The sequence below is a fragment of the Harmonia axyridis genome, chromosome 6 (genome assembly GCF_914767665.1).
Source record: "Harmonia axyridis chromosome 6, icHarAxyr1.1, whole genome shotgun sequence".
Taxonomy (NCBI): domain Eukaryota; kingdom Metazoa; phylum Arthropoda; class Insecta; order Coleoptera; family Coccinellidae; genus Harmonia; species Harmonia axyridis.
Window position 1 is genome coordinate 19,766,598 of NC_059506.1, and position 19,409 is coordinate 19,786,006.

Consider the following 19,409-nt stretch of genomic DNA (forward strand, 5'->3'; position numbering starts at 1 on the left):
ACATGCGAAAAATTTGAAATTGAGTCATTGAGTGTGTGGAATTTTCTACAGAAAATTTTTATTATGAACACATCATTTAATATGGAAAAACGATCAGATATGGAATCGTTTGCTTCTGTTTTTTCACGTGATCTTCATTTTGTCAAAATGAATGTTTCCGAATATTTTGATGGCTTCTTTGATTTGGCTAATTTTTAATTGATATCTATTATTAGTTGGTATTAAATAGAGTTAAATTTCATCCCTTTGAAACTGTATGCGTGAAAAGTATACTGTCAGACCCTGTACAAAACATGAAATGCGAAACATTTTGAAAACTTTATGTTTTGGGCACAACAAAAATTGAAGACTACCCACTAGTCTATCCGACAGGTAGAAAGAAATCAGCGCATGCCATTTAAAAAAATTGACTTATTGACATTTTCAAAGAGTCATTTTTAAAAAATTGCAGTTTCTTTCAGACCACCAGTAGAGTGATACGTAAATTTTCAGAAGACTTGAAAACTTTTCGGGAATCAATAAAAATATCGTACAATTACCTTGAACGGTTTTCAAGATTTAGTTTAGTTCAAAGCTTTTTATCCAAGAAATTCGTCAAAAAAAGTGGCCTACGTTAAAAAGTATCACAGATAAATTGTGACAAGTATTCGAAATCAGAACTTCATGGAGATTCTGAGTATGATATAAAAATTGGTCATTCTCATACACTGGTTATTTGTTTTACTAGGCAGCAAAGTAGTACACTGACTGTCGCAGCTGATAGTTCAGGAATTTTTCTTCGATTGATATTGTCTTTACAAATTATTAGAATTTCCACAAAACTATGTATTGCTCATACTGTGGGAAATATTATTTCTCACGGCACTTTGCCCACACCTCGCTACGCTACTTTTCATAGCAGTTGTAGGAAATAGTATATTGTGCAACAAGTGGGGAAAGTTCAACATTTCTCGCGAGTGTGGAAGTTTGTGGCAAGAGCCTGAAAGGCGAGTGCCGCAAACACACGAGCGAGAAAAGGACTTTCTCCACATGTTGCACAATATACTTTTTCGGCAACCGTCCGGGAAGTTCTCACTTCCCGGACACTTTTTCTCTGAGAAAGTATTATTTCCCGGACTAGGCCGGAAAAGAATCATAGAATCGATAGACCGAAATAACGGCTGACAGTTCATATGAAATTAGTTGTCAAAAATTTGCATGTTTTTTGATCGCAATCGCAATAAAATATGGAAAGCAGCGGCGATAGTGTTATTTTACATGGTTGCCGAAAAAATATTGTACGCAACACGCCCGAAAATGGTTTTTTTGGACACACAGACTTCCAGGACTCGCTTACGCTCTTCCTGGAATTTTGTCTATTCGTCCAAAAAAACCTTATTTTCCGGACTTGTTACGTAAATTACTATTTCCTACAACTATAAAAATTTCAATAATTCGAGTAATATCGATATTTTTACTCTTACATATTTCGATAAATTTCGATAGTGTCAGAAAATATCGAAAGCTGTTTGTCCCTTTCCCTAAATCAAACTAGTAATGAATTGCGCAGGTGCACATTTCGTATCCAATCCCGTTAGTCGTGTACTTGTTTGAGTACATAAAGGTATAGGTACGCTAACTAGTTTAGTATCAGTTTGACAGTGTTGAAAGTGTGGGGATTACAGATTCCTGCGTTACCATCATGGTGGCGGGGCCAACCAGGTTAACGCTTCCCCCAACAGAGGGCGCAACAATCTATTTAAGCCTCGAAGTACACATCTTAAACGGAGTTAAGCCAAAGATTCCCAGTTAAATATGAACCTACTTCATGTAGCACAAGTCGTCACGCTGTCCCAAAACTGGTGACCCCGACGTGATCAACGTCAACTTAATGAGTGACAGGGACGATTTGGTCGACTAACACCAGACGCCAGGACGCCAGACGCCAAGATGCCGAATCCATCCGCCGCAGCACCCACTCCCGGAATACTCGCACGCCTCCAAATCCCGGCGTTCACCCCAGAGGACCCAGAAGTATGGTTCCAGCAGGTCGAGTGGACACTTGAAGATTTCGGGCTAACGGACAGCTTAGCGAAATTTCGGCAGGTGATCAAATCCCTAGACGGCAGGTACGCGAAGGAGGTTCGCGACCTGATAATCAACCCGCCAGCACAAAAGCCGTACGAGACACTGAAGGAGCAGCTTCTCCAACGCCTGGGGAAATCACAGGCCCAAAAGACGCGACAACTGCTGGAGAGAGTCGAAATTGGAGACCGGAAGCCTTCACAGTTCCTGCGGTATCTCCAACAGCTCGCTGGGGACAACGCCGCTGACGAGATCGTCCGCGCCCTGTGGATGGAGCGGATCAACCCCCTCGCTCGCGACAGCATCGCCGCGCAGGCTGCCCAACCCAACGTGACCCTGGACGACCTGGCCAAGACCGCAGATTGCGTAATGGAAGCGCTAGGTACCGTCACGCCACAACAGGTGTCTGCGGTGTCACCTCGGGTGTCACAAAGCGAATCACAGCTTTGTGAAGTGTTGAAGAGGTTGTCGGTGCGCCTCGACGAACAAAGTCGCGAGTTAAACGATCTTCGTGCGGAAGTGCGCGGTCACTCGCGGAACCACGATGGTCCTACATCGCGTACTACAGGGAAACGGCAAAGGCAGTCGCTGAACGCGGCAGGCGAAAGCTGCCCCAACACACGCCGCTTGTTTTTGAGGGACCGAAACAGTGGAGAAAACTTTTTGATCGACACCGGCGCAGACTTGTGCGTGTTTCCGCGACGTCTAGTGAAAGGCCGACGGGTAAAAACCGGTTATGAGCTGACCGCGGCTAACGGTAGTGCGATCGATACGTATGGCTCAATTCCACTGACACTTAACCTCGGTCTCCGCCGTGATTTCGCGTGGAATTTCGTCATCGCGGACGTGTCCAAGGCCATCATCGGGGTGGATTTTCTGACTCATTACGATCTCCTCGTGGATCTGCGCAACGGACTCTTACTTGACCGATCCACGAGTCTCAGTGTCACGGGACGGGACTCCAAGTGCGCGACTATCGCCGGAATTCGAACATCCGCAGGCGATACGCGCTATCACGCGTTGCTCCAGCAGTTCCCGGAGCTGACGCGCCCCGATGGCGCTTGCAAAGCAGCGGATGTGAAACACCGTACAGTGCATCACATCCACACCACACCAGGACAACCCGTCTTCCAGAAGCCACGTCGCCTAGCCGCGGACCGTTACCTCGCCGCTAGGAAGGAGTTCGAGTCCATGCTCCAATTGGGGATTTGTCGCCCATCGAAGAGCAGTTGGGCTTCGCCACTCCACATGGTGCCAAAGAAGGGAGACGAATGGCGCCCTTGTGGAGACTACCGGGGACTAAACGCGCGCACTTTACCAGACCGGTATCCAGTGCGCCACATCCAGGACTTCGCCCAAATGCTCCGTGGAAAGTCAATTTTTTCCACCATTGACCTGGTACGAGCGTACCATCATATCCCGGTGGCCCCTGAAGACGTGGAGAAGACGGCGATCACCACTCCGTTCGGATTATTCGAATTCCCGGCAATGAGCTTTGGACTACGAAACGCCGCTCAAACATTCCAGCGGTTCATCGACGAGGTTCTCCGGGGACTCGACTTCGTGTATGCCTATATTGACGACCTACTGGTGGCCTCCTCGTCCGAGGAAGAGCATCATGAACACCTACGCATTCTATTCGAACGTCTCCAGCGGTACGGAATTGTCGTCAATTCAGCGAAATGTTACTTTGGCGCTAAGGAAGTAAAGTTCTTGGGGTACCTAGTATCTGGTAATGGAACAAAACCACTCCCCGAGAAAGTCGCTGCCATCCGCGAATATCCCAGGCCAACAACAGCAAAAGATCTCCGACAATTCCTTGGCATGTTGAACTTCTACAGGCGTTTCATGCCCGGAACTGCTAAGACCCAGGCACCACTCAATGACCTGCTCCAAGGAAACATCAAAAAGAAGACACCAGTGAATTGGAACAATTACGCTGATGCCGCATTCGCCGCATGCAAGGAAGAACTTGCAAAAGCGACACTTCTGGCACACCCCGAACTTGGCGCCGAGGTCTCCTTGGTTTGTGATGCATCGGACCACACCATTGGAGCTGCACTGCATCAACGGGTTGGCAACGAGTGGGAACCACTCGGTTTTTTTTCGAAGAAGCTGGCTGGCGCTGAGTGCAAGTACAGCGCCTACGATCGGGAACTCCTGGCCATCTACAAGTCGGTCAAGTACTTCCGACACATGGTTGAAGGACGCCACTTCTTCATTTTAACTGACCATAAGCCGCTGACCTTCGCCTTCAGTCAAAAGTCCGATCAATGCTCCCCACGCCGATACCGCCACCTGGACTTCATCGGGCAGTTCACCACAGATATCCGGCATATATCCGGAAAAGAAAACGTCGTCGCAGATGCCCTTTCCAGGGTGGACGACATCGCAGCACCACTCGACTTCGAGGCCCTCGCAGCATCCCAGCAATGTGACCCAGAGCTCCAGGAGTTCCGCCAGAAGCAAGACTCTGGCTTACTTCTACGCCAAGTCACGATACCAGGATCCAACGCTGCCGTCTTCTGCGATATATCCACCACTAAGGCACGACCCTTCCTGACGGCTCCATTCCGGAAACCAGCTTTTGACGCCATCCACGGCCTGTCCCATCCAGGCGCCAAGGCCACCACAAAGCTGATGAGCCAACGATACGTCTGGCCCTCCATTTCCAGAGATTGCCGAGCGTGGTCCCGAGTCTGCATCCAATGCCAGCGGTCAAAGGTGTCACGACATGTTTCGTCTCCGATCGGTAACTTCACACCGCCGTCGAGCCGTTTCGAACATGTGCACATCGACCTGATCGTGATGCCATTTTCCAAAGGATATCGGTATTGCCTCACCTGCGTCGATCGATTTTCTCGATGGCCAGAAGCGATACCGCTCCAAGACCAGACAGCAGAAACCGTCGCCCGAGCATTTTACACTAACTGGGTTGCCAGGTTTGGCGTCCCGCTCCGGGTAACTACAGACCAAGGACGGCAATTCGAGTCCTACCTATTTCGCTGCTTGAACAAGCTACTAGGGACGGACCACCTCAGAACCACGGCGTACCACCCGGCCGCCAACGGAATGGTCGAGCGACTCCACCGTCAGCTCAAAGCTTCCATTAAATGCTTGGACTCTGACACATGGGTCCACACACTACCCACTGCACTACTGGGGATCCGCGCCGCTTGGAAAGAAGATCTCCAATCCACCGCTGCTGAGATGATATACGGAGAACCACTCCGTCTTCCTGGCGAGTTCCTGGGTTCGACGTCGACGATGAACCTGGATAACTCCGACGATTTCGTTCGCGACCTGCGCCAGCACTTTCAGGCGCTCCGACCAGTCAGTGGCACCAGGCACGGTGAGCGGAAGATCTTCGTCTTTAAAGATCTCGCCACCGCATCCCACGTCTTCGTAAGGCACGACGCCGTTCGACGTCCGCTCCAGTACCCATACGATGGACCGTTCGAGGTGGTTTCTCGAGCCGAAAAGCACTACACCCTCCGAATTCACGGTACCAACGTCCCGGTCTCGATCGACAGGCTGAAACCAGCCTACATCGCGGTCAGCGAAAATTCACCGGAGGACGCTGTAAATTCGAACGAGGACGATGAAGACGAAGGAATTCTTCTCTTTTTACCAGGCGAGAACTCACCCCCGGCCCAACAACCCATCCCACCTGCTCCAGCAGAACCAGAGGCAGCAACGCAAGCGCCAGCAGTACGACGACCTTACACGACCAGATCAGGTCGGCAAGTTCGTTTCCCCGAGCGTTTCCAGGCGGGGATGTAATATATCGTTAATCACTAGCAAGGGGGTACTGTGGGGATTACAGATTCCTGCGTTACCATCATGGTGGCGCGGCCAACCAGGTTAACGCTTCCCCCAACAGAGGGCGCAACAATCTATTTAAGCCTCGAAGTACACATCTTAAACGGAGTTAAGCCAAAGATTCCCAGTTAAATATGAACCTACTTCATGTAGCACAAGTCGTCACGCTGTCCCAAAAAAAGCAGAGCAGTAAATTTTGAAGCCGAAAAGATGTCTTTAGACCATCTATATGAATTCAACTTCGAAAAGTTGTACAACGATTGTACAGAAAGGTAATGCTTTTACATCATTTTTTTCTTTAAGTATTTTTGAAACGATATAATCAAATTTTATCTTTAGTTTCTGAATGTTTCGTTCTTATAAAGAAATTTTTGTTCAATAATTGTTTTGAAATGAACAAAAACCATATTGTACCTACAAACAGTGAATTAATATGTACTTTTTTTTTCCTAGGGGTATAACATTCGAAGAGGATTGCAGCGTATGTTTGAGCAGATTAACAGGAGAATTGTACCTTACGGACTGCAGACATTCATTCCACAAGGAGTGTATCGACAGGTGGTGCTCCAGTTCCGAATGTTGTCCCATGTGCAGGACAAATTTAGTTTTCGAAGAAACCTGCAGTATCTTCGATACAAATTGGAAACCTGTCAATATCCATCGGTTCGATAAGATGGACAGTGATGAAGAAGATGATGAGAGTGGAGAAGATGATGAGAGTGAAACTGAAGAAGAAAAAGAAGAGAATGAAGGAGAAAACGAATGCCAAACCGAGTGCCAAACCAACGAGGAAAATTAATTTTACATCTCTGTTCGACACAACCTGTAACATTTTTGAGAGAAATAAATCATAAATTGTGTTATATTTAAAACATTTGTTTTTTTTTTCATCTTATTTTTCCTAACTTTAACTAAGTGTCATTTCAATCAGAAATAGCTCTCGTTTGTCTTATGAGTGTGATTTATTATAAATAAAACAATTTTAAAAAATACTCTCATTAGGTGTACAACTTTGCTTCCGCCGTTTTGCAATAGATAGCTATAGAGGTAAGTGGTAAGTGATAGTCGAAAGATAGCCTACAAGAGGCACTTACTACAGACGAGTTGTAACAGAGTCGACTAATAATCCGAGTAATCAAACAGTTTTCCATAAATAATAAACAGCTAAGGATATTGGATTGGCAATGATAGACATATTTTTTTTATATGTAATGGAAATTTCTGATATGCTCATTCCTAATGATCCAAGAATAAGAGCCAATTTGGTTGTAAGAGATAAAACGATATTCGGTATTTTATTGATCTACAAAAGTATGTTAGAGTCAGATTTTCGGCCTAAATATTAGGTGTACAACTTTGCTTCCGTCGTTTTGCAATAGATGGCTGTAGCTGTAAGGGGTAGTCGAAATAAATAGATCAAAGATGTCATACAATAAGCTTAAGTATTTGTGAACATAGCGCTATTGAAATATTAGTCGATTTTTGTCTCCATCATAAAGTTATTCTCGTTTAAACATTTTTGGATCGCGTCAAAAGATGACAAGTTTTTCCAACGCGGGATTCGTACGCTTTTCGAAAGATGGAAGAAAGTAGTCGCCAGAGATGGACAATACTTTGGATCATAAATGTATATCCAGTTTTTTACAATAAAGCCTCGAATTTCGGGAAAAAAACGGCGAAAGCAAAGTTGTACGCGTATGTATATTGAAGGAATTCCTTTGTTCTAACGTAATAACCAAGAGACAACCAATCGGAGAACACAAGATCGGTAAATATCGATCCAGAAGCAGAAACCGCACAAGCCACCACGAGCAGATTTACTGGATATGATTTATGATACAGTACCTTGCACCGCCACCTCCGTGAGATTCGAAATGGAATAATAATTCATGGTTAGAATAGACTCAACGCCGATTTCTATCTGGAAATATTTACACCAAAAGATGTCCGTAACCTATATTTTAATATTATTATAAATATTCTTTCGATCTTTCAAATGTAATTATGAATTTATTCAAATGATAGACCTAATCGACCTGTATATTGAAATGAGGACATAAATCGTCCGATTCTAATGATATTTTTCGGAGAATATGGAAATGACATGCGAAAAATTTGAAATTGAGTCATTGAGTGTGTGGAATTTTCTACAGAAAATTTTTATTATAAACACATCATTTAATATGGAAAAACGATCAGATATGGAATCGTTTGCTTCTGTTTTTTCACGTGATCTTCATTTTGTCAAAATGAATGTTTCCGAATATTTTGATGGCTTCTTTGATTTGGCTAATTTTTAATTGATATCTATTATTAGTTGGTATTAAATAGAGTTAAATTTCATCTCTTTGAAACTGTATGCGTGAAAAGTATACTGTCAGACCCTGTACAAAACATGAAATGCGAAACATTTTGAAAACTTTATGTTTTGGGCACAACAAAAATTGAAGACTACCCACTAGTCTATCCGACAGGTAGAAAGAAATCAGCGCATGCCATTCAAAAAAATTGACTTATTGACATTTTCAAAGAGTCATTTTTAAAAAATTGCAGTTTCTTTCAGACCACCAGTAGAGTGATACGTAAATTTTCAGAAGACTTGAAAACTTTTCGGGAATCAATAAAAATATCGTACAATTACCTTAAACGGTTTTCAAGATTTAGTTTAGTTCAAAGCTTTTTATCCAAGAAATTCGTCAAAAAAAGTGGCCTACGTTAAAAAGTATCACAGATAAATTGTGACAAGTATTCGAAATCAGAACTTCATGGAGATTCTGAGTATGATATAAAAATTGGTCATTCTCATACACTGGTTATTTGTTTTACTAGGCAGCAAAGTAGTACACTGACTGTCGCAGCTGATAGTTCAGGAATTTTTCTTCGATTGATATTGTCTTTACAAATTATTAGAATTTCCACAAAACTATGTATTGCTCATACTGTGGGAAATATTATTTCTCACGGCACTTTGCCCACACCTCGCTACGCTACTTTTCATAGCAGTTGTAGGAAATAGTATATTGTGCAACAAGTGGGGAAAGTTCAACATTTCTCGCGAGTGTGGAAGTTTGTGGCAAGAGCCTGAAAGGCGAGTGCCGCAAACACACGAGCGAGAAAAGGACTTTCTTCACATGTTGCACAATATACTTTTTCGGCAACCGTCCGGGAAGTTCTCACTTCCCGGACACTTTTTCTCTGAGAAAGTATTATTTCCCGGACTAGGCCGGAAAAGAATCATAGAATCGATAGACCGAAATAACGGCTGACAGTTCATATGAAATTAGTTGTCAAAAATTTGCATGTTTTTTGATCGCAATCGCAATAAAATATGGAAAGCAGCGGCGATAGTGTTATTTTACATGGTTGCCGAAAAAATATTGTACGCAACACGCCCGAAAATGGTTTTTTTGGACACACAGACTTCCAGGACTCGCTTACGCTCTTCCTGGAATGTTGTCTATTCGTCCAAGAAAACCTTATTTTCCGGACTTGTTACGTAAATTACTATTTCCTACAACTATAAAAATTTCAATAATTCGAGTAATATCGATATTTTTACTCTTACATATTTCGATAAATTTCGATAGTGTCAGAAAATATCGAAAGCTGTTTGTCCCTTTCCCTAAATCAAACTAGTAATGAATTGCGCAGGTGCACATTTCGTATCCAATCCCGTTAGTCGTGTACTTGTTTGAGTACATAAAGGTACAGGTACGCTAACTAGTTTAGTATCAGTTTGACAGTGTTGAAAGCAGAGCAGTAAATTTTGAAGCCGAAAAGATGTCTTTAGACCATCTATATGAATTCAACTTCGAAAAGTTGTACAACGATTGTACAGAAAGGTAATGCTTTTACATCATTTTTTTCTTTAAGTATTTTTGAAACGATATAATCAAATTTTATCTTTAGTTTCTGAATGTTTCGTTCTTATAAAGAAATTTTTGTTCAATAATTGTTTTGAAATGAACAATAACCATACTGTACCTACAAACAGTCAATTAATATGTACTTTTTTTTTCCTAGGGGTATAACATTCGAAGAGGATTGCAGCGTATGTTTGAGCAGATTAACAGGAGAATTGTACCTTACGGACTGCAGACATTCATTCCACAAGGAGTGTATCGACAGGTGGTGCTCCAGTTCCGAATGTTGTCCCATGTGCAGGACAAATTTAGTTTTCGAAGAAACCTGCAGTATCTTCGATACAAATTGGAAACCTGTCAATATCCATCGGTTCGATAAGATGGACAGTGATGAAGAAGATGATGAGAGTGGAGAAGATGATGAGAGTGAAACTGAAGAAGAAAAAGAAGAGAATGAAGGAGAAAACGAATGCCAAACCGAGTGCCAAACCAACGAGGAAAATTAATTTTACATCTCTGTTCGACACAACCTGTAACATTTTTGAGAGAAATAAATCATAAATTGTGTTATATTTAAAACATTTGTTTTTTTTTTCATCTTATTTTTCCTAACTTTAACTAAGTGTCATTTCAATCAGAAATAGCTCTCGTTTGTCTTATGAGTGTGATTTATTATAAATAAAACAATTTTAAAAAATACTCTCATTAGGTGTACAACTTTGCTTCCGCCGTTTTGCAATAGATAGCTATAGAGGTAAGTGGTAAGTGATAGTCGAAAGATAGCCTACAAGAGGCACTTACTACAGACGAGTTGTAACAAAATCGACTAATAATCCGAGTAATCAAACAGTTTTCCATAAATAATAAACAGCTAAGGATATTGGATTGGCAATGATAGACATATTTTTTTTATATGTAATGGAAATTTCTGATATGCTCATTCCTAATGATCCAAGAATAAGAGCCAATTTGGTTGTAAGAGATAAAACGATATTCGGTATTTTATTGATCTACAAAAGTATGTTAGAGTCAGATGTTCGGCCTAAATATTAGGTGTACAACTTTGCTTCCGTCGTTTTGCAATAGATGGCTGTAGCTGTAAGGGGTAGTCGAAATAAATAGATCAAAGATGTCATACAATAAGCTTAAGTATTTGTGAACATAGCGCTATTGAAATATTAGTCGATTTTTGTCTCCATCATAAAGTTATTCTCGTTTAAACATTTTTGGATCGCGTCAAAAGATGACCAGTTTTTCCAACGCGGGATTCGTACGCTTTTCGAAAGATGGAAGAAAGTAGTCGCCAGAGATGGACAATACTTTGGATCATAAATGTATATCCAGTTTTTTACAATAAAGCCTCGAATTTCGGGAAAAAAACGGCGAAAGCAAAGTTGTACGCGTATGTATATTGAAGGAATTCCTTTGTTCTAACGTAATAACCAAGAGACAACCAATCGGAGAACACAAGATCGGTAAATATCGATCCAGAAGCAGAAACCGCACAAGCCACCACGAGCAGATTTACTGGATATGATTTATGATACAGTACCTTGCACCGCCACCTCCGTGAGATTCGAAATGGAATAATAATTCATGGTTAGAATAGACTCAACGCCGATTTCTATCTGGAAATATTTACACCAAAAGATGTCCGTAACCTATATTTTAATATTATTATAAATATTCTTTCGATCTTTCAAATGTAATTATGAATTTATTCAAATGATAGACCTAATCGACCTGTATATTGAAATGAGGACATAAATCGTCCGATTCTAATGATATTTTTCGGAGAATATGGAAATGACATGCGAAAAATTTGAAATTGAGTCATTGAGTGTGTGGAATTTTCTACAGAAAATTTTTATTATGAACACATCATTTAATATGGAAAAACGATCAGATATGGAATCGTTTGCTTCTGTTTTTTCACGTGATCTTCATTTTGTCAAAATGAATGTTTCCGAATATTTTGATGGCTTCTTTGATTTGGCTAATTTTTAATTGATATCTATTATTAGTTGGTATTAAATAGAGTTAAATTTCATCCCTTTGAAACTGTATGCGTGAAAAGTATACTGTCAGACCCTGTACAAAACATGAAATGCGAAACATTTTGAAAACTTTATGTTTTGGGCACAACAAAAATTGAAGACTACCCACTAGTCTATCCGACAGGTAGAAAGAAATCAGCGCATGCCATTTAAAAAAATTGACTTATTGACATTTTCAAAGAGTCATTTTTAAAAAATTGCAGTTTCTTTCAGACCACCAGTAGAGTGATACGTAAATTTTCAGAAGACTTGAAAACTTTTCGGGAATCAATAAAAATATCGTACAATTACCTTGAACGGTTTTCAAGATTTAGTTTAGTTCAAAGCTTTTTATCCAAGAAATTCGTCAAAAAAAAGTGGCCTACGTTAAAAAGTATCACAGATAAATTGTGACAAGTATTCGAAATCAGAACTTCATGGAGATTCTGAGTATGATATAAAAATTGGTCATTCTCATACACTGGTTATTTGTTTTACTAGGCAGCAAAGTAGTACACTGACTGTCGCAGCTGATAGTTCAGGAATTTTTCTTCGATTGATATTGTCTTTACAAATTATTAGAATTTCCACAAAACTATGTATTGCTCATACTGTGGGAAATATTATTTCTCACGGCACTTTGCCCACACCTCGCTACGCTACTTTTCATAGCAGTTGTAGGAAATAGTATATTGTGCAACAAGTGGGGAAAGTTCAACATTTCTCGCGAGTGTGGAAGTTTGTGGCAAGAGCCTGAAAGGCGAGTGCCGCAAACACACGAGCGAGAAAAGGACTTTCTCCACATGTTGCACAATATACTTTTTCGGCAACCGTCCGGGAAGTTCTCACTTCCCGGACACTTTTTCTCTGAGAAAGTATTATTTCCCGGACTAGGCCGGAAAAGAATCATAGAATCGATAGACCGAAATAACGGCTGACAGTTCAAATGAAATTAGTTGTCAAAAATTTGCATGTTTTTTGATCGCAATCGCAATAAAATATGGAAAGCAGCGGCGATAGTGTTATTTTACATGGTTGCCGAAAAAATATTGTACGCAACATGCCCGAAAATGGTTTTTTTGGACACACAGACTTCCAGGACTCGCTTACGCTCTTCCTGGAATTTTGTCTATTCGTCCAAGAAAACCTTATTTTCCGGACTTGTTACGTAAATTACTATTTCCTACAACTATAAAAATTTCAATAATTCGAGTAATATCGATATCTTTACTCTTACATATTTCGATAAATTTCGATAGTGTTAGAAAATATCGAAAGCTGTTTGTCCCTTTCCCTAAATCAAACTAGTAATGAATTGCGCAGGTGCACATTTCGTATCCAATCCCGTTAGTCGTGTACTTGTTTGAGTACATAAAGGTACAGGTACGCTAACTAGTTTAGTATCAGTTTGACAGTGTTGAAAGCAGAGCAGTAAATTTTGAAGCCGAAAAGATGTCTTTAGACCATCTATATGAATTCAACTTCGAAAAGTTGTACAACGATTGTACAGAAAGGTAATGCTTTTACATCATTTTTTTCTTTAAGTATTTTTGAAACGATATAATCAAATTTTATCTTTAGTTTCTGAATGTTTCGTTCTTATAAAGAAATTTTTGTTCAATAATTGTTTTGAAATGAACAATAACCATATTGTACCTACAAACAGTCAATTAATATGTACTTTTTTTTTCCTAGGGGTATAACATTCGAAGAGGATTGCAGCGTATGTTTGAGCAGATTAACAGGAGAATTGTACCTTACGGACTGCAGACATTCATTCCACAAGGAGCACGACAGGTGGTGCTCCAGTTCCGAATGTTGTCCCATGTGCAGGACAAATTTAGTTTTCGAAGAAACCTGCAGTATCTTCGATACAAATTGGAAACCTGTCAATATCCATCGGTTCGATAAGATGGACAGTGATGAAGAAGATGATGAGAGTGGAGAAGATGATGAGAGTGAAACTGAAGAAGAAAAAGAAGAGAATGAAGGAGAAAACGAATGCCAAACCGAGTGCCAAACCGAGTGCCAAACCAACGAGGAAAATTAATTTTACATCTCTGTTCGACACAACCTGTAACATTTTTGAGAGAAATGAATCATAAATTGTGTTATATTTAAAACATTTGTTTTTTTTTTCATCTTATTTTTCCTAACTTTAACTAAGTGTCATTTCAATCAGAAATAGCTCTCGTTTGTCTTATGAGTGTGATTTATTATAAATAAAACAATTTTAAAAAATACTCTCATTAGGTGTACAACTTTGCTTCCGCCGTTTTGCAATAGATAGCTATAGAGGTAAGTGGTAAGTGATAGTCGAAAGATAGCCTACAAGAGGCACTTACTACAGACGAGTTGTAACAAAATCGACTAATAATCCGAATAATCAAACAGTTTTCCATAAATAATAAACAGCTAAGGATATTGGATTGGCAATGATAGACATATTTTTTTTATATGTAATGGAAATTTCTGATATGCTCATTCCTAATGATCCAAGAATAAGAGCCAATTTGGTTGTAAGAGATAAAACGATATTCGGTATTTTATTGATCTACAAAAGTATGTTAGAGTCAGATGTTCGGCCTAAATATTAGGTGTACAACTTTGCTTCCGTCGTTTTGCAATAGATGGCTGTAGCTGTAAGGGGTAGTCGAAATAAATAGATCAAAGATGTCATACAATAAGCTTAAGTATTTGTGAACATAGCGCTATTGAAATATTAGTCGATTTTTGTCTCCATCATAAAGTTATTCTCGTTTAAACATTTTTGGATCGCGTCAAAAGATGACCAGTTTTTCCAACGCGGGATTCGTACGCTTTTCGAAAGATGGAAGAAAGTAGTCGCCAGAGATGGACAATACTTTGGATCATAAATGTATATCCAGTTTTTTACAATAAAGCCTCGAATTTCGGGAAAAAAACGGCGAAAGCAAAGTTGTACCCGTATGTATATTGAAGGAATTCCTTTGTTCTAACGTAATAACCAAGAGACAACCAATCAGAGAACACAAGATCGGTAAATTTCGATCCAGAAGCAGAAACCGCACAAGCCACCACGAGCAGATTTACTGGATATGATTTATGATACAGTACCTTGCACCGCCACCTCCGTGAGATTCGAAATGGAATAATAATTCATGGTTAGAATAGACTCAACGCCGATTTCTATCTGGAAATATTTACACCAAAAGATGTCCGTAACCTATATTTTAATATTATTATAAATATTCTTTCGATCTTTCAAATGTAATTATGAATTTATTCAAATGATAGACCTAATCGACCTGTATATTGAAATGAGGACATAAATCGTCCGATTCTAATGATATTTTTCGGAGAATATGGAAATGACATGCGAAAAATTTGAAATTGAGTCATTGAGTGTGTGGAATTTTCTACAGAAAATTTTTATTTTAAACACATCATTTAATATGGAAAAACGATCAGATATGGAATCGTTTGCTTCTGTTTTTTCACGTGATCTTCATTTTGTCAAAATGAATGTTTCCGAATATTTTGATGGCTTCTTTGATTTGGCTAATTTTTAATTGATATCTATTATTAGTTGGTATTAAATAGAGTTAAATTTCATCCCTTTGAAACTGTATGCGTGAAAAGTATACTGTCAGACCCTGTACAAAACATGAAATGCGAAACATTTTGAAAACTTTATGTTTTGGGCACAACAAAAATTGAAGACTACCCACTAGTCTATCCGACAGGTAGAAAGAAATCAGCGCATGCCATTTAAAAAAATTGACTTATTGACATTTTCAAAGAGTCATTTTTAAAAAATTGCAGTTTCTTTCAGACCACCAGTAGAGTGATACGTAAATTTTCAGAAGACTTGAAAACTTTTCGGGAATCAATAAAAATATCGTACAATTACCTTGAACGGTTTTCAAGATTTAGTTCAGTTCAAAGCTTTTTATCCAAGAAATTCGTCAAAAAAAAGTGGCCTACGTTAAAAAGTATCACAGATAAATTGTGACAAGTATTCGAAATCAGAACTTCATGGAGATTCTGAGTATGATATAAAAATTGGTCATTCTCATACACTGGTTATTTGTTTTACTAGGCAGCAAAGTAGTACACTGACTGTCGCAGCTGATAGTTCAGGAATTTTTCTTCGATTGATATTGTCTTTACAAATTATTAGAATTTCCACAAAACTATGTATTGCTCATACTGTGGGAAATATTATTTCTCACGGCACTTTGCCCACACCTCGCTACGCTACTTTTCATAGCAGTTGTAGGAAATAGTATATTGTGCAACAAGTGGGGAAAGTTCAACATTTCTCGCGAGTGTGGAAGTTTGTGGCAAGAGCCTGAAAGGCGAGTGCCGCAAACACACGAGCGAGAAAAGGACTTTCTCCACATGTTGCACAATATACTTTTTCGGCAACCGTCCGGGAAGTTCTCACTTCCCGGACACTTTTTCTCTGAGAAAGTTTTATTTCCCGGACTAGGCCGGAAAAGAATCATAGAATCGATAGACCGAAATAACGGCTGACAGTTCAAATGAAATTAGTTGTCAAAAATTTGCATGTTTTTTGATCGCAATCGCAATAAAATATGGAAAGCAGCGGCGATAGTGTTATTTTACATGGTTGCCGAAAAAATATTGTACGCAACACGCCCGAAAATGGTTTTTTTGGACACACAGACTTCCAGGACTCGCTTACGCTCTTCCTGGAATTTTGTCTATTCGTCCAAAAAAACCTTATTTTCCGGACTTGTTACGTAAATTACTATTTCCTACAACTATAAAAATTTCAATAATTCGAGTAATATCGATATTTTTACTCTTACATATTTCGATAAATTTCGATAGTGTCAGAAAATATCGAAAGCTGTTTGTCCCTTTCCCTAAATCAAACTAGAAATGAATTGCGCAGGTGCACATTTCGTATCCAATCCCGTTAGTCGTGTACTTGTTTGAGTACATAAAGGTACAGGTACGCTAACTAGTTTAGTATCAGTTTGACAGTGTTGAAAGTGTGGGGATTACAGATTCCTGCGTTACCATCATGGTGGCGCGGCCAACCAGGTTAACGCTTCCCCCAACAGAGGGCGCAACAATCTATTTAAGCCTCGAAGTACACATCTTAAACGGAGTTAAGCCAAAGATTCCCAGTTAAATATGAACCTACTTCATGTAGCACAAGTCGTCACGCTGTCCCAAAACTGGTGACCCCGACGTGATCAACGTCAACTTAATGAGTGACAGGGACGATTTGGTCGACTAACACCAGACGCCAGGACGCCAGACGCCAAGATGCCGAATCCATCCGCCGCAGCACCCACTCCCGGAATACTCGCACGCCTCCAAATCCCGGCGTTCACCCCAGAGGACCCAGAAGTATGGTTCCAGCAGGTCGAGTGGACACTTGAAGATTTCGGGCTAACGGACAGCTTAGCGAAATTTCGGCAGGTGATCAAATCCCTAGACGGCAGGTACGCGAAGGAGGTTCGCGACCTGATAATCAACCCGCCAGCACAAAAGCCGTACGAGACACTGAAGGAGCAGCTTCTCCAACGCCTGGGGAAATCACAGGCCCAAAAGACGCGACAACTGCTGGAGAGAGTCGAAATTGGAGACCGGAAGCCTTCACAGTTCCTGCGGTATCTCCAACAGCTCGCTGGGGACAACGCCGCTGACGAGATCGTCCGCGCCCTGTGGATGGAGCGGATCAACCCCCTCGCTCGCGCCAGCATCGCCGCGCAGGCTGCCCAACCCAACGTGACCCTGGACGACCTGGCCAAGACCGCAGATTGCGTAATGGAAGCGCTAGGTACCGTCACGCCACAACAGGTGTCTGCGGTGTCACCTCGGGTGTCACAAAGCGAATCAAAGCTTTGTGAAGTGTTGAGAGGTTGTCGGTGCGCCTCGACGAACAAAGTCGCGAGTTAAACGATCTTCGTGCGGAAGTGCGCGGTCACTCGCGGAACCACGATGGTCCTACATCGCGTACTACAGGGAAACGGCAAAGGCAGTCGCTGAACGCGGCAGGCGAAAGCTGCCCCAACACACGCCGCTTGTTTTTGAGGGACCGAAACAGTGGAGAAAACTTTTTGATCGACACCGGCGCAGACTTGTGCGTGTTTCCGCGACGTCTATTGAAAGGCCGACGGGTAAAAACCGGTTATGAGCTAACCGCGGCTAACGGTAGTGCGATCGATACGTATGGCTCAATTCCACTGACACTTAACCTCGGTCTCCGCCGTGATTTCGCGTGGAATTTCGTCATCGCGGACGTGTCCAAGGCCATCATCGGGGTGGATTTTCTGACTCATTACGACCTCCTCGTGGATCTGCGCAACGGACTCTTACTTGACCGATCCACGAGTCTCAGTGTCACGGGACGGGACTCCAAGTGCGCGACTATCGCCGGAATTCGAACATCCGCAGGCGATACGCGCTATCACGCGTTGCTCCAGCAGTTCCCGGAGCTGACGCGCCCCGATGGCGCTTGCAAAGCAGCGGATGTAAAACACCGTACAGTGCATCACATCCACACCACACCAGGACAACCCGTCTTCCAGAAGCCACGTCGCCTAGCCGCGGACCGTTACCTCGCCGCTAGGAAGGAGTTCGAGTCCATGCTCCAATTGGGGATTTGTCGCCCATCGAAGAGCAGTTGGGCTTGTTGGCGCCCTTGTGGAGACTACCGGGGACTAAACGCGCGCACTTTACCAGACCGGTATCCAGTGCGCCACATCCAGGACTTCGCCCAAATGCTCCGTGGAAAGTCAATTTTTTCCACCATTGACCTGGTACGAGCGTACCATCATATCCCGGTGGCCCCTGAAGACGTGGAGAAGACGGCGATCACCACTCCGTTCGGATTATTCGAATTCCCGGCAATGAGCTTTGGACTACGAAACGCCGCTCAAACATTCCAGCGGTTCATCGACGAGGTTCTCCGGGGACTCGACTTCGTGTATGCCTATATTGACGACCTACTGGTGGCCTCCTCGTCCGAGGAAGAGCATCATGAACACCTACGCATTCTATTCGAACGTCTCCAGCGGAACGGAATTGTCGACAATTCAGCGAAATGTTACTTTGGCGCTAAGGAAGTAAAGTTCTTGGGGTACCTAGTATCTGGTAATGGAACAAAACCACTCCCCGAGAAAGTCGCTGCCATCCGCGAATATCCCAGGCCAACAACAGCAAAAGATCTCCGACAATTCCTTGGCATGTTGAACTTCTACAGGCGTTTCATGCCCGGAACTGCTAAGACCCAGGCACCACTCAATGACCTGCTCCAAGGAAACATCAAAAAGAAGACACCAGTGAATTGGAACAATTACGCTGATGCCGCATTCGCCGCATGCAAGGAAGAACTTGCAAAAGCGACACTTCTGGCACACCCCGAACTTGGCGCCGAGGTCTCCTTGGTTTGTGATGCATCGGACCACACCATTGGAGCTGCACTGCATCAACGGGTTGGCAACGAGTGGGAACCACTCGGTTTTTTTTCGAAGAAGCTGGCTGGCGCTGAGTGCAAGTACAGCGCCTACGATCGGGAACTCCTGGCCATCTACAAGTCGGTCAAGTACTTCCGACACATGGTTGAAGGACGCCACTTCTTCATTTTAACTGACCATAAGCC

At 41.9% G+C, this 19,409-nt stretch overlaps 3 protein-coding genes across 3 annotated transcripts; all 3 read left to right on the plus strand.

The window, feature by feature from the left end:
- The first annotated feature begins 6,066 nt into the window (after window positions 1-6,066).
- LOC123682812 (brassinosteroid-responsive RING protein 1-like) lies at window positions 6,067-6,738 on the plus strand. Its single transcript, XM_045621618.1, has 2 exons — window positions 6,067-6,158; window positions 6,340-6,738. Exons 1-2 carry the CDS (start codon window positions 6,097-6,099, stop codon window positions 6,683-6,685), a joined length of 408 nt encoding a protein of 135 aa, XP_045477574.1. The 5' UTR covers window positions 6,067-6,096; the 3' UTR covers window positions 6,686-6,738.
- Window positions 6,739-9,391: 2,653 nt separating this feature from the next.
- LOC123682530 (brassinosteroid-responsive RING protein 1-like) lies at window positions 9,392-10,308 on the plus strand. The gene is made up of 2 exons (XM_045621176.1): window positions 9,392-9,728; window positions 9,910-10,308. The coding sequence occupies exons 1-2, from the start codon at window positions 9,667-9,669 to the stop codon at window positions 10,253-10,255; spliced, it is 408 nt and encodes a 135-aa protein (XP_045477132.1). The 5' UTR covers window positions 9,392-9,666; the 3' UTR covers window positions 10,256-10,308.
- A 6,760-nt stretch (window positions 10,309-17,068) lies between these two features.
- Window positions 17,069-17,704, plus strand: LOC123683107. Its single transcript, XM_045622008.1, has one exon. The coding sequence runs from the start codon at window positions 17,069-17,071 to the stop codon at window positions 17,702-17,704; it is 636 nt and encodes a 211-aa protein (XP_045477964.1).
- Window positions 17,705-19,409: the final 1,705 nt, after the last annotated feature.